General features: G+C 38.3%; 1 protein-coding gene across 1 annotated transcript; it reads left to right on the top strand.

Annotated features, from left to right (window-relative positions):
• Window positions 1-243: 243 nt before the first annotated feature.
• On the top strand, window positions 244-1,717 carry LOC131063898 (UDP-glucuronate 4-epimerase 1). Its single transcript, XM_057997848.2, has one exon. The coding sequence runs from the start codon at window positions 287-289 to the stop codon at window positions 1,586-1,588; it is 1,302 nt and encodes a 433-aa protein (XP_057853831.2). The 5' UTR covers window positions 244-286; the 3' UTR covers window positions 1,589-1,717.
• Window positions 1,718-13,862: the final 12,145 nt, after the last annotated feature.

Below are 13,862 nucleotides of genomic sequence, written 5' to 3'. Positions count from 1 at the left end.
TGGATCCAATCATAAAATTTTCAGTATATTCTAAACCAGCGGCACGAAGGTCACATCGTAGATCACTCATACTTTCTCCTCCATCCAATGAATTTGTCCAGGGTCAACTTCATCTTACTCACTGTCTTCTACCTCTTGTCACGATGCACAGAACCAAAACGCGTTTTTTAAATTACCCACACAAAAATCCTCACCACCCATCAAACTTCTATATAAATACTCACACCCAGTCGGTCTCTATCAGGAGCTTTATGTTCGAAAAGTTCCTGATAAATCATTTGCTGCGATGAAAATGCCTTCGAATCTGCTGCAGGAGAGCTTGTTGGGCTCGGTTGGATCAATCAAATCCAAACCAGAGAAGATCACATTCATTCGCCAGTTCAACAGATGGCTTACATCTTCCACAACGCTCTTCTTGTGGGCACTTTTTCTCATTGCTCTGACTTCATCTTACCTATGTTTCATGGACAGAAATCTTAGAAACAGCAGAGAAAACCATTTGGGGGGACCTGAGTGGGAGACCCGGGTTCGAAACTCATGCCGGCCAAGAGCTCCAAACGGCAAGCTCCAGGTCCTGGTCACGGGAGCAGCGGGCTTCGTGGGCACCCATGTGACCCTGGCGCTAAAGAAGCGTGGTGATGGAGTCCTCGGCCTGGATAACTTCAATGACTACTACGACCCAACACTGAAGAGAGCGCGCCAAGCGCTGTTAAAGAGCCGCGGGGTTTTCATCGTTGAGGGCGACATCAACGATCGAGATTTGCTCCTGAGACTCTTCGATCTCATCCCCTTCAGCCACGTCATGCATCTCGCAGCACAAGCGGGGGTACGTTATGCGCTGGAGAATCCAATGTCATATGTTCACAGTAACATTGCTGGGCTGGTGAATATGTTTGAGGTCTGTAAGGGGGCTAATCCTCAGCCGGCGGTCGTATGGGCGTCCTCCAGCTCCGTCTATGGGCTTAATGAACAGGCTCCCTTCAGCGAAGGTGACCGGACTGACCGGCCCGCTAGTCTGTATGCCGCGACGAAAAAAGCCGGTGAGGAGATTGCCCACACGTATAATCATATCTATGGACTGTCTATTACCGGTCTCCGGTTCTTCACCGTCTACGGCCCGTGGGGACGCCCTGACATGGCTTATTTTTCTTTTACACGGAATATTCTCCAGGGCAAGCCGGTCACCGTCTATAGACAGAAAGTGAAAAGCGCGTCTCCGGAACTTGCCAGAGATTTTACGTACATTGACGATATTGTTACAGGCTGCGTTGCGGCGCTGGATACAGCCGGTAATAGTACCGGTAGCGGCGGTAAAAAGACCGGGCCGGCGAAGCTCAGGGTGTTTAATCTGGGGAATACCCGACCCGTGTCGGTTACCTCTATGGTTAGTTTATTGGAGGGGCTTTTGAAGGTGAAGGCGAAGAAAAAATTTGTCCACATGCCCGGAAACGGTGACGTGGCATTTACGCACGCGAATATTACGCTTGCTAAGGCTGAGCTGGGATATAGTCCCAGTACGGATTTGCACACGGGGCTTAAAAAATTTGTTAAATGGTATCAGAGTTACTATGGGTATCATAAAATTTAAGGGGTGGTGATTTTTTGTGGGGCTTAAAAGCTGAAATTGGCTTAGTCTGCTGCTGACCTGGCATGCCAGTCAAAAGAGTCTGACGTGCTCAAGCTGTAAATTTTAATGGTCAATTCTTTTTTTACTGTTCTTGCTAGCTGGACATATTACACATTTGAAATGTTTTTCTTTTCAAGTTAAAAATGGAAATTTGGGTTTTATTATTAAAATTGTTTTGTGCCTTTATGTAGGGTAATTTTGCTCTTTTGGTATATCATTGTCAAGGAGCAATTTGAATATCATTTCTTCTTTTTTTAAAATTGAAGTGAGAAAAATAAATACCAGAACAGCTGTAAAAAAACTAAAAATAGAATAGTTATAGCATGGGAGAGCGATGAGGAGGGCTCCTAGAACAAAGCAACTACACAAGCCATGAAAAGGAAATTGTATTCACATAAGATCTTGCAACATAATGTCTTGAGCACAAACTAGAGTAGCAGGAGCAAATTGTTGTAACAAGTTCATTTTTTGAATCTGAAAAGAAAGAATGAGCAGCCTTAACCATGTCAACCAATCACCGATACAAATCCAAGGTCAAAGTCTTCTTTGAATTGTTGAACTAAAACATATCATGAACTAAAGATATTAGCTTTTCACAATCCATAATAGTTCTTAATTTAGATTTTGGATTAGATTGTGTGAGTTTGTTTGCATCAACGTTTCACACTCTGTGATCCATCATGATAGAAAGCTCATCAATGTAGAAAGTTGCAGATCCATGAAGGTATAAAAAGAATAGTTCTTAATTTAGATTCTGGATTAGATTGTGTGAGTTTGTTTGCATCAACGTTTCACACTCTGTGATCCATCATGATAGAAAGCTCATCAATGTAGAAAGTTGCAGATCCATGAAGGTATAAAAAGAATAGTTCTTAATTTAGATTCTGGATTAGATTGTGTGAGTTTGTTTGCATCAACGTTTCACACTCTGTGATCCATCATGATAGAAAGCTCATCAATGTAGAAAGTTGCAGATCCATGAAGGTATAAAAAGAAATAGGGATGGGAAAAGAGAGAGAACATGATGCACACCAACCGAGGAAGAATCCTAGGGGACAAATAAAATAGGAGAAATAGAAAGAGAAAGAAAAGAGAAGACTTAAAAGTGAAAATAGAAGGAAAGAAAAGAAAATAGAAGTAGAAGAAAGAACTAAAGAAAAAGATAAAAATAATAAGAAAGAAAATTAAAATAATAATAATAAAAAAATAAAATAAATAAAATAATAATAGTAATGACAATACTGACAATAATAATAATAATAATAATAATACTGACAATAACAACAACAAGAACAACAACAACAACTCCTAGAAATAATAATAACAACAATAACCAAAGATAAAATAATAACAAAATAATGAAGAAAATAGTAATAATAATAATAAGAGAAGAAGGAAAATAAAAATACTAACGATAATTATCAATAAAAAGAAAAAAGATAATAATAATAAAGAAAAATAATGAATAATAATAATAAAAAATAATAAAATAATAATAACAAAAGAAAAGCGAAAATAAAAATAATAATAAAAATGAAGAGAAAAGGGAAATAAGGCACTAACAATAATGAAATAATAATAAGGAAAATAAGGATAATAATGATGATAATGATAAAGAAAGTAAAAATAAACAAGAAAAACTATAAAGAAATTAAAGAAGACTAATAATAACAAACTAAAATAATAATAAAAACAAAAAAATAAAATAATGATAAAGAAGGAAACAATAATGACCATAAGGACGAAAATAACAAAAAATAAAACAAGATAAAATAAAACAAAAGAATAAATCAAATAAGAAAAAATCACTAAACCAAAAATGAAAAAACAAAGAGAGACTAGATCCGAAGAAGGGGAAGAGACGCAAGAGAACAAAATAACAAGCAAAGGACAAGGCACAAAGGAGAAAACGGGGGACAAACCCGACCTAGAAGGGGGCAACACAACCAACACCAAGGAAGGGGGAGAGAAGACAAGCCAAGGGAACAAGAAGAAACAAACAAAGAGGGAAAGAGCACAAGGCAAATGCATAACAAGAGGCGAAGGATGGCTCAAGGAACAAGGAAGATTAGGGGGGCAAGCTAAAGAGACGAGAGTGAAAGCAACAGAAAGGAAAAAGAGGGGAGGGGGGGAAGTCAAGGATGACCAGGTAGACCTCTAAGGAAGGATAACAAGGGCTACCAAGAAGGACTTAGACTCCACCCTTCATCTTGATTGAGGTTGGTTGGGTGGTTGCCTATTTCAATGGCTTCCTTAAGCTTACGCTTGTAAAAGTTGTCCTCCTTAGATAAGATTTGAGCACTCTCTAAGCAAATGTGGTGTTTGGTTGAGGAAGAGTGCTCGACAAGGGCAGACTTAAGGACCCGGTCATGCCTGATGCCAACACTATGCTCTCTCAGTCTAGTGCTGAAGGATCTTCCCATCTCACCAATGTAGGGAGCACCACAAGAGCAAACGATCTTGTAGACTCCAAAGACTAAGAAGACATTTGACCGGTCTTTAAGGGAGGGTATTTGGAGCTTCAAGGTGGACAGGGGTTTGAAAGAGCACCGCAAGCCTCTCTTAAGAAGGATCTTAGAGATTTTTTGGGAAATGCCCTCAATATAGGGCAAGGCGGATATGGGAGGGGGCAAAGGTTGAGGACGCTTGGTATTGGCCAAGAAGACAAGCTTAGTTTGGTTTAGGGCCCTTGAAATTTGCTTGCTCGAGTACCCATTCAATCTAAACACATCACAAAGGTGGTCGAGCTCAGGACCTAAGTTTTCTTCGTCGCAAATCTGATAGGCTCTCAAAGCAAGAGTTTTAAGGACCCTACTTTTTTGACTAGGGTGGTGATAAGAGGTGGAATGAAGATAAAGGTCTGTGTGGGTGCTTTTTCGAAACACCTGACGACCAAGGAAGCCATCTGGTTTCTTAATCGGCAAAATGTCAAGGAAAGGAAGGTGGGTACTAGACTCAAGCTCCATGGTGAAGTCTATACATGGGGCAATGTTGTTAAGGTGAGCAAGAAACTCATTTAACTTATCAAGACCATGAGGCCAACAAACGTTGGTGTCATCCACATATCATTTCCACCACCTTGGTTTGAGTGGGAAGGAGTGTAGGGCAACCTCTTCAAAGTTCTCCATGTATAAATTGGCAATGATGGGAGAGAGAGGGGAGCCCATAGCCACTCCTCCAACTTGCTCATATATTGTACCTTAGAAAGAGAAAAAGGTAGATCTTAGGCATAACTCTCCCAAGGTGGCAATCTCCTCACTTGATTTGCATCTAACAATATCTATGGAATCAGAAATGGGCACCTTAGTGAAGAGGGAAACGACATCAAAACTCACCAGGAGATCATTATTGTCCAATTTCTTATCCTTAATAAATTGAATGAAATGGGAGGAGTTCTTGATGAACGAAACGGAATTGCCCACAAGTGGAGCAATGAGCTTGGAAAGGAAAGCGACCAAATTGTAAGTTGGGGAGCTTATGGTATCCACTATGGGTCTAAGAGGGACACTAGGTTTGTGAATTTTAGGGGCCCCATAGATGTGGGGGTTACCTCCTTGTTGGGTAAAAGACTTTTCTTGGTGGCAACATCAAAGGAGGAACTAGAAATAGCCACCTTGACTCTCTTTAAGATAAAAGCACAAGGGTTGTGAGACAAGACTTTGTAACTATTAATGTCAGAAAGAAGATTCATAATCACTGTGGCAATGCCTTTGTCGGCCTTCGTAATGACCAAGTCATTATTATTCAAGAGATCGTTAAAGGCCAAGCACTCAATCCTAGGAATGTTGCTCCTAGGGGGTTTGGCATGCCTCAATGCCACTTCACAGTCTTGTCTAACCTACTCTGCAATGTCATTAGGGAACAAACGCACGATATTTTCAATTTCTAAGAGGAAGTAAACATGGGGTATGACCCCAGTGATAAAGCAAAACCAAGACCTCTCTTTCAAAAATTGAAAGTTGGCGGGCTCAAGGGGGCACTAGAAAGATTGACCACAATCTTACTCTCCCAATCTTGAACAAGTAAGCTTGGCTCGAAAGGAATGATTTGGTTGGTAAGGGGGTCAGGGGGTTGGATCAAAGTGCTAAGAGGACTGACAACGACATGTCGAAGGGTAGGCGTAGAGAGAATGCCACTAGGATCCACTGGATCGGAGTTAAGGGAGCTAGAGCAAGAGACAGGGCTGGAGGGATGATTAGGTGGATGAGGAGAGACCCCACCCGAGATGGACACATGGGAAGGCAAAGACAAGAGGTGGGAGGAAGAGCTAGGTCGAGAGGTCTCCAAAACATCATGTGGAGAAGATATACACTGTAGGGGGAAGTTAATGCATGACGTACCTGGCAACTCATGGAGGAGACCATTGACAGAAGAACGTTGTCTTAGTTCTTTCTTCTACTTCTATTTTCTTTTCTTTCTATCTATTTTCACTTCTAAGTCTTCTTTTTTCTTTCTCTTTCTATTTCTCCTATTTTATTTGTCCCCTAGGATTCTTCCTCGGTTGGTGTGCATCATGTTCTTCTCTCTCTTTTCCTATCCCTAATTCTTTTTATAGCTTCATGGATCTGCAAATTTCTACATTCATGAGATTTCTCACATCCTGATGATGGATCACCGAGTGTGATCCGAAACATTGATGCAAACAAACTCACACAATCTAATCCAAAAGCTAAATTAATATCATGAACTAATCAACAATACCTAAAAACTAATGCTTGAGCTCTAGAACATTGCAAGAATCACATGAGCAATTGGAGAGATTCAAATGGTGGTTATAGGTTCTTCTCGAGGTGCTTAGAGTTCATGGTAAGGTCTTCAAAGTTTTGGAGTTGAATACAAAGATTATGGATTGTACTGGTAAGCTCAAAATTGGGCCCTGTGAAGAACTGGAAAAAGGACCATATGGAGACTCAAGTTGGAGAAAATTAGCTAAAGCTCAATAGAAGTAGGGTAATGAGTGTTGGAGAAAAAGGTAGGGCATCTAAAGCTCCAAACATGATTAAGGATCACTTGCATACATGCTTGAGTGATTATATTGTTTAGAGTGGTAGCAATACCAAAAAACATGTCCAATGGACCTAGTTTGGGAACATAATAGACAAGATGGTGAGGGATGGATAAAATTGAGATGACAACAAATGAGGAGCTTCACATGAAGGGTCCTTCAAGCCAAAAGTTGGGCTTGAGCATCGGCCTTTGATTTCCATTTTTTTTTATTGAGTTTAATCCATTTAGATCAACTAAAGCAACATTCCCAAATTAAGTTTGAGTAGAGAGAGATAGTTAGAGTTCGTAGAAGTTGTTTGTAAATGGTCTTGAGGGGGAAGGAACAAAGGTTATGTGTAGAAGTCCATCTCTAGTAACAACAAAATTAGTCATAACTAATAATGGAAATGAGACTAAATAGTTGTGGAGATACAAGTCATTGAATACTCTTTATTCTTTGTTTATCAAAAAAGGCCAAGTTGTATTGGAGTTTAAGAAGCTACCAAGGTTTCCAATTGATGCTTGTGGGGTCCCAAAGGTCTTTGAAAGTTTGAATTCCTTTTTTGAAAAGTCTTTTACCATTAAGATGTTGGATAAGCCCCAAGGTTTTACTTTCAAGTTGAATTAATCTATTCCACCAAATGGAAGACTTTGCAAAACTTAGGCCATGTCTAAGATACTGGTCATACCAAACAAGTTTTTTGAATTTATCAAGCTCTCCAAATAATCTTAAAAGGGGTAGAACCATGGGTTTTTAAAAATGGGGCCATTAGGATTTTATCTTGCTAGTTGATTGACTTTAAAGGGCCTCTTGTTGCAGCAGTATGAATGCAGAGTCTAACCAATTTTTTCCATAAATAATTTCCTTCTATGATGAATCTCACCAACCATTTGGTAGTGAGACAAATCCCTTTCTTGAAAGGTTCTATGACATCCTTGATACCCATTTGGACCAAATAAAGCTTGTAATTAGTTGGGCAAGTTGATTGTAACAAGTCTAGGAAGGGAGCCAACAAGATGATTTATAAGCATGGTTAGCAAGAAGAATCTTGTTGGCCACCCTAACACATATCAAGCTCCAAAATAGGCTAGCAAAATATGCAAGTTGTTGGCATTAGATTGTTATTGATGTCAACAATTGATAAAAGATGCACTGGATAAAGACGTAGGATGATGAATGTCCCAAATGAAGGTTAGATGGATAATAATGGTGTTGTCCGAGGTTGGCAGATGTGAGCATATATGATTGTATGTGTACAAGTTGAATGTGAGTAGGTTGAAGACAGACAATAAATAGAATGGTAAAGTCATTGGGCAAATAGTGAAGACTCAAAGAACTGCAGTTGTAGTCATTCATAACACACTAGGTTAGTAGCACGCAATTACAGGCATAGCATAACACACTGTGTTATCGCTCATGTCGTGTTAGTTGCATACGCTACCAGTGTAGCATAACACATTGTGTCTATCGCTAACTGATCCAACAGTGGCCATTCAACTATGAGGAGAATATTTGTTAGAAATAAAGTGGCCATGGCACAACAACAAGTCTTGATCATCGGTCTCTACACATCCACAAGGGGTAATCTCATCATTGACAAATACAACAGTGGGCGTTCATTCGTGGGGAGAATATCTGTCAGAGAGGAGGAGGTCGTGGTGCAAGGATAACCGTTGATTAGGAGGGTGGACCCCACTTCGGCCAAACTGGCGATGGTAATAAAGCATTTTGATGAAAGTTTACTTTCCGGTAAGACCTTTTTTGGTCTTGGTCATCCCATAGTGTCTCTCTGATATTCGAGTTTTGATGAAGCATTTCGATGAGAGATCCTTGGAGTCTTACCGACACCCTCGTATTTTGATGTGACTTTGCCTCTCGGTAAGACTTCTTTCAACCGTTGTAGATCCTCAATGTCACACTGTCATCCCTATTTCGATGTGACATAAAATGTGTCTCATGGACATGCCATTTTGATGAGACTTTGTTGTTCGACAAAGCTCAATTTGTTTCTTGTCGGCCTTTCATGGTATAGCGACAAGCGTATAACACACAGTGTTAGTCAAATTGTGGGAATTACCTTTTGCATTTTTGGTGATGTGGCATGTTGAACCGCCATGATGACAACATTGACCAAGTATTTTTTGTCATGTCTAGAAGAGCGATGGTCCAGATTCAAATATATTGAAGAACTCATTTTGAAGCACTAATAGAGTATTCTGGGAACTTGCACTAATCGACTTAGATTGATAACTGTTGAATGCAATTTTTTTGTTATAGTTTGGGGTAAATTCTCTATGCTAAGATGATAAGATCAAAGTGCAAACTAACTAAATGGATGATTCTAATGCATCATAGAAAGTTGTATAAATTATGTTGTATGATATTAAAGCAAACTGTTTTTGTTTTGACCTGTGATGAACTATGTTCTGGTAGACCTTATGGAGGTGAATGTAGAATATATGTATGTTGACAAAGGCTAGCATAGTTAGTTGTTGATGAATGCTGGACTGAGAAGAAGAGAGAGTTGCAAAGCTAAAAGAGAGTGAACCAATTTTCTGAAGAAGCAGAGTAGAACTATTGAAGGTTCATAATTTTTCATTGTATTACTTCAAGATTGTAGCCTTGTAGGTTAGTGTAGGGGATTGGTGTCTCTTGAAGGTTGGTGCCTTAACTTCAGTGATTGTAAAAGGATTGGTGTCCATAAAATCTAGGGGATTGGTGTATCCTGAAGGTTGGTGTAGACATCCAAACTTAATTAAATTAAATATTTAATTAATTTTATCCTTTGTACACAATTAATTTGTTTAATCATGCTAGCCTTTATTCTTCTCAGTACTAATTAAATTTAATCCTGTCACTATAGTCCAGATAATTGATTTATTTAATAAATCAGTTATTCCCTATTCTTCTAAAGTTATCTAGTTATTTATTTCTTCTAAAATCTCCTTAGTTAATTAATTTAAATTAATTAGCTAAATCAAGCGATTCCTACAAATCAGTTTTGTAAAATCTCATTAACCTAATTAATTCTTCTAGAATCCCTCATAATCATGCTTAAAATTATTCTTCAATTTTAAATTCCCCCACTCATTCTCTCTCCTCTTGTCAAATCCTCCAAATTCCACTTGTCTTCTAATTTCTCATTATCTCACCTAATCACCTTCTTAATCATTTGCTAGTGGCTAAAACCCATGATTAGCCACCAAGTCGACTCATAGCCATTTATGGCTAAAATCCACTTGTCCCCTCCTCACCTTCCACCTTAAATGCACCCAATTGGGTCATTTCAAGGATTTCAAAATCTCACATTCTCCCATGACTTTCACCTTCCCAAGGAGTTTTAAATTCTTTTTCTTGTCTCATCCCCCCCATGCATCTCATTATTTGGGAATTTTTAATTCCCTCTTCATCCCCAAAGAAATTTTTAATTCCTTTTTGTCTTCCCTATGCACTTGGGTATCTCTTCTCCATGTACATTGTGGAGTGTGGAGACAAGAAATGCCTTTATGACAAATCTCTTGGTCTCCACACTTGTCACCTCATGCCCTCTTAGTCCATGTGCTCCCCTTTCCTGCAATCTCCACCCCTGATTCATCTTCAATCTCCACTGTCCATTCATCCTCCCTCAAATCTCTAAATTGGGGTCTCCTCCCCTTCATTTTCCATCTCCAAGCCAAGTAATTTCATGCTTTCCACATAGCTCTAGAAATACATCAAAAAACATCCTCATTATAGCCAAATACCCACTTAGAATCCATATCCATCACTCAAGCATTCAACACTCCATCTCATTTATCATTGTTGTGCATCTTGGAGAGCAAGCCACATCCAATCTTGGAGCCAATCCAACCAAGTGGAGCATTTGGGCACATTCCACGGATAAACTTATAAGGCACTGAGAGGGGGTGGGGGGGTGAATCAGTGCAAGCAAAAACAACAACACAAATCTGATCACCACTTCCAATAACTTAAAGCTTAATAAACATAAAATAAATATCACCACATGAGCTAACACCCAATATATAATGCTACACATAACATAAATATTTATACGTGGAAACCCAAAAGGGAAAAACCACGGTGGGAATTAGTACCCACAAGATTCACTATATGTAGAATATAAATCTAACTGGTTAAGATCTTACAAATATGGTCGGTTAGGAGCAGACCTTGTTAGGAGTCACCCGGTTAAGGGATTTACCTCAGCCCTGTTAAAAGCTTTGCCCTATTAGAAGAAACCTTAAAAGAGGATTTAGACTCAAGTTAATGAGCTACCCTTTTAGGGGATTTACAATTTCAGGCCTATTAGGACCTACCCGGTTAGGGGGTTTGACTGCTGCAACTATTTAGAAAACAATAATAAAATGACCTGCATGTAGCACCTTTGTGCCTGATAAGATCCACTTCAGTTCCACTGAATACATCAACAACACATCAATACAGAGCTTCTCAATTCACCACACAATCGAACTCTCAATATTCTCTTATGATCTCTCTAGTCAGCTCATAATTCATCACACTTTTTATAAGCATCAACTTAGTTAGCTAATAACCTTGGAACAATTTTCTAGGTTCAATGAATCTAGACAATCTTACACTTCATGCTTTACTTATGTCGTCCACCAACATAACAAGCCAAAAATAAAACATAATCATTACCGTTTTAATCGATTTAAGTCATTCTACTCTATCGGTTGACTGTCCTTCCTGATTGACTACTCTGTACATCATAACTTTCTCATCCTGTTGAATCTGCCAATGCGGTGTTGAATACCTGTAGGTACCTGTCTCCAACATTCCCGTAGACCTAACTCTTCATTGATCGCTCATACCGGTTGCTTTGAATACAACTTTGTTCCTGTTTATCTATTGAAGTCATATTTGTCGGCTCATTGATAAACTATCTCCTCTACCGGTTATGCTTTACCAGTTGGCCTAAAAGACTTAGATGACCATGAAAACATAGTTGTCATCAATGACAACACAAAACAAGTCATCATTCATCTTATTACATCAAAACATCATCATCAAGCCAACAATCTCCCCCTTTCGCATTGATGGCAACACTTACAAATTTTTTTGTCTAAGTGTGCAATACAAAAATTGACTCAACTCATGACACATACTCCCCCTTAGCAATTACAACATTTTACAAGACTTATCTACTAGTACTCCCCATAATAATTACAACAAAATTTTGACTATACTACTACTCCCCCTTTGACAGCAATGGCAAAGGTAAGAAAATACATGAAAGATAAATGCAATTTACATAAAAATTTGCATAATCATATATAGATATAAAAGTTCAAAATGTTTTACAATGCCATCTTAGAAAATAAATCTTCAAAATGAGACTGTAACTGCTTCAAATCATTGTGCCAAGTTTCCAAAAGAGTGTCGGTTATCTCAACATGTGTTCTTATCTTGCAAGCCAACTCCTCCATGGCATCAATTGTACTCATCTTAGGTGTAGCTAGAATAGCTTCAGTTTCCTTGTATCCTCTCTACAAGAATTCAATCTTAGGGATCAAAAGTGTTTGTAGCTCCTGCAGTGACTTGGTCATTTTGACCTGTTCATTCTCATAATCTTTTAGCTTATGTTGAAGTTCAACAACCGATCTACGATAAGTTATAGCAGTTAATCATTTAGGGGGCTAAATGATTCACTTAGAACTTCAAGTTCCTTTTCAACTTCCTATTTCCTTTTCATCAGATCATCACAAAATAATGAAAAATTTGCAACAATGGATGGGATTTAACCTTCGGTTTCAAGTGCATCTTTAATATGATCTTTATTAACCGTTAGAGAAAATTTATCTTTATCAATATCATTCATCAATTGCTCTATTCTCTTCTTCTTAAATTCCTTTTCCACGTTCAAATAAGATGCATATTCAAAACATTTCATCTGTTCACGAGCATCAACAACCAATTGACCTAACTTATCAATCGGTGTAGATAGTCTATTAGTGTCTGCCTCTAGTAACAGACTAGACAAAATCTAAACTGCACATTGTATTGTTTGAGCTTCCTTTTGTTGTTCCTTCATTATTTTCTTCTTATCTCTAGATTGCATGGTAGATGCAATCTCCATTAGTTCTGTAGAACTCAACACATCCATATTGATGGGTCCTTGAGTACTTATTTCATCATCTTCATCATAATAAATTTTATTCTTAGAGGTAAGTGATAAATGTATCACTTTAGGTTCTGGTTTCACTGATGTTTTCTTTAGTCTCCTCCTCTTCCTTCTCCTTGTCCTTTACCAGTGGTGTCTTTGTATCAATTGTTTCAATGATCACCGATGGTTTTTCAGCTCTTTGTTTCTCTTCATCTTTCTCCTATCCATGTTCCTGTTGTTTAGTCATCTAAACATCTTCATCCTGTACATTTTCAGTTTGTTCCTTCTTTTCTCCCTTAGTGTCGGTTGTATCAATTTTTGTATCATCATCAGGAATTACAACTATCTCATTCTGTATATTAACCGGTTTAGCATCAAGTCATCAAATACTCAACCGCTTACTACAGTCCAACAACAACATGATCATACATGTCCAATATCATTTCAACTCTGTCCAATCGACCATCAAATATATAAATTATCCAACCTTGTTCCCAATTCAATCACAGGTATAAATTATGTTCAAATCGGTTCTCTCTGGTCTCACATGATTCATTTTGGTTCCCAGAATTTCAACTGTCAACTCCCTTGGTTGTTGAATAGTCATGGTACACTCAACACACCAATCCAATTGCATCTGTACAAATCAAAAGTCCAAACAGGTCAACAGTCACTCAAACATCCATCTCAAATTGTATCGGAATAAGCATCTTGAAAGACAATCTCCATGGTGATAGACTTCATCGACATAGGTTACCCCGAACAGATCCTCCAAGACAAACGACCTCTCATTAGAATCATCAACACTATCAACATATCAAAAACCTGCTGAAACAATAGTATAAGTCATTTCGATGACATATTGTTAATCCTCCTTTATTGACATTGGTATCACGAAACGCAATCCCATCGAAATCCCCAACACTGTCGAAATTGCACAAAACAGAAAAACTGACAGTATAGACTTATTTCGAAAATGTACCTTGGAACACTATAGGTATAACTATAATGATCAAGACTCATAGGCTAGATTTATACTATCAGAATAGCACGGAAACTTTAAGTCCGTAGTATAAACTATTCTGATCAACTGGCCATTGACAAAGCTATCTTGATAACTCTTG

The sequence above is a fragment of the Cryptomeria japonica genome, chromosome 3, assembly GCF_030272615.1.
Source record: "Cryptomeria japonica chromosome 3, Sugi_1.0, whole genome shotgun sequence".
NCBI classification, from domain to species: Eukaryota; Viridiplantae; Streptophyta; class Pinopsida; order Cupressales; family Cupressaceae; genus Cryptomeria; species Cryptomeria japonica.
This window is presented reverse-complemented; position numbering and strand designations above follow the sequence as displayed.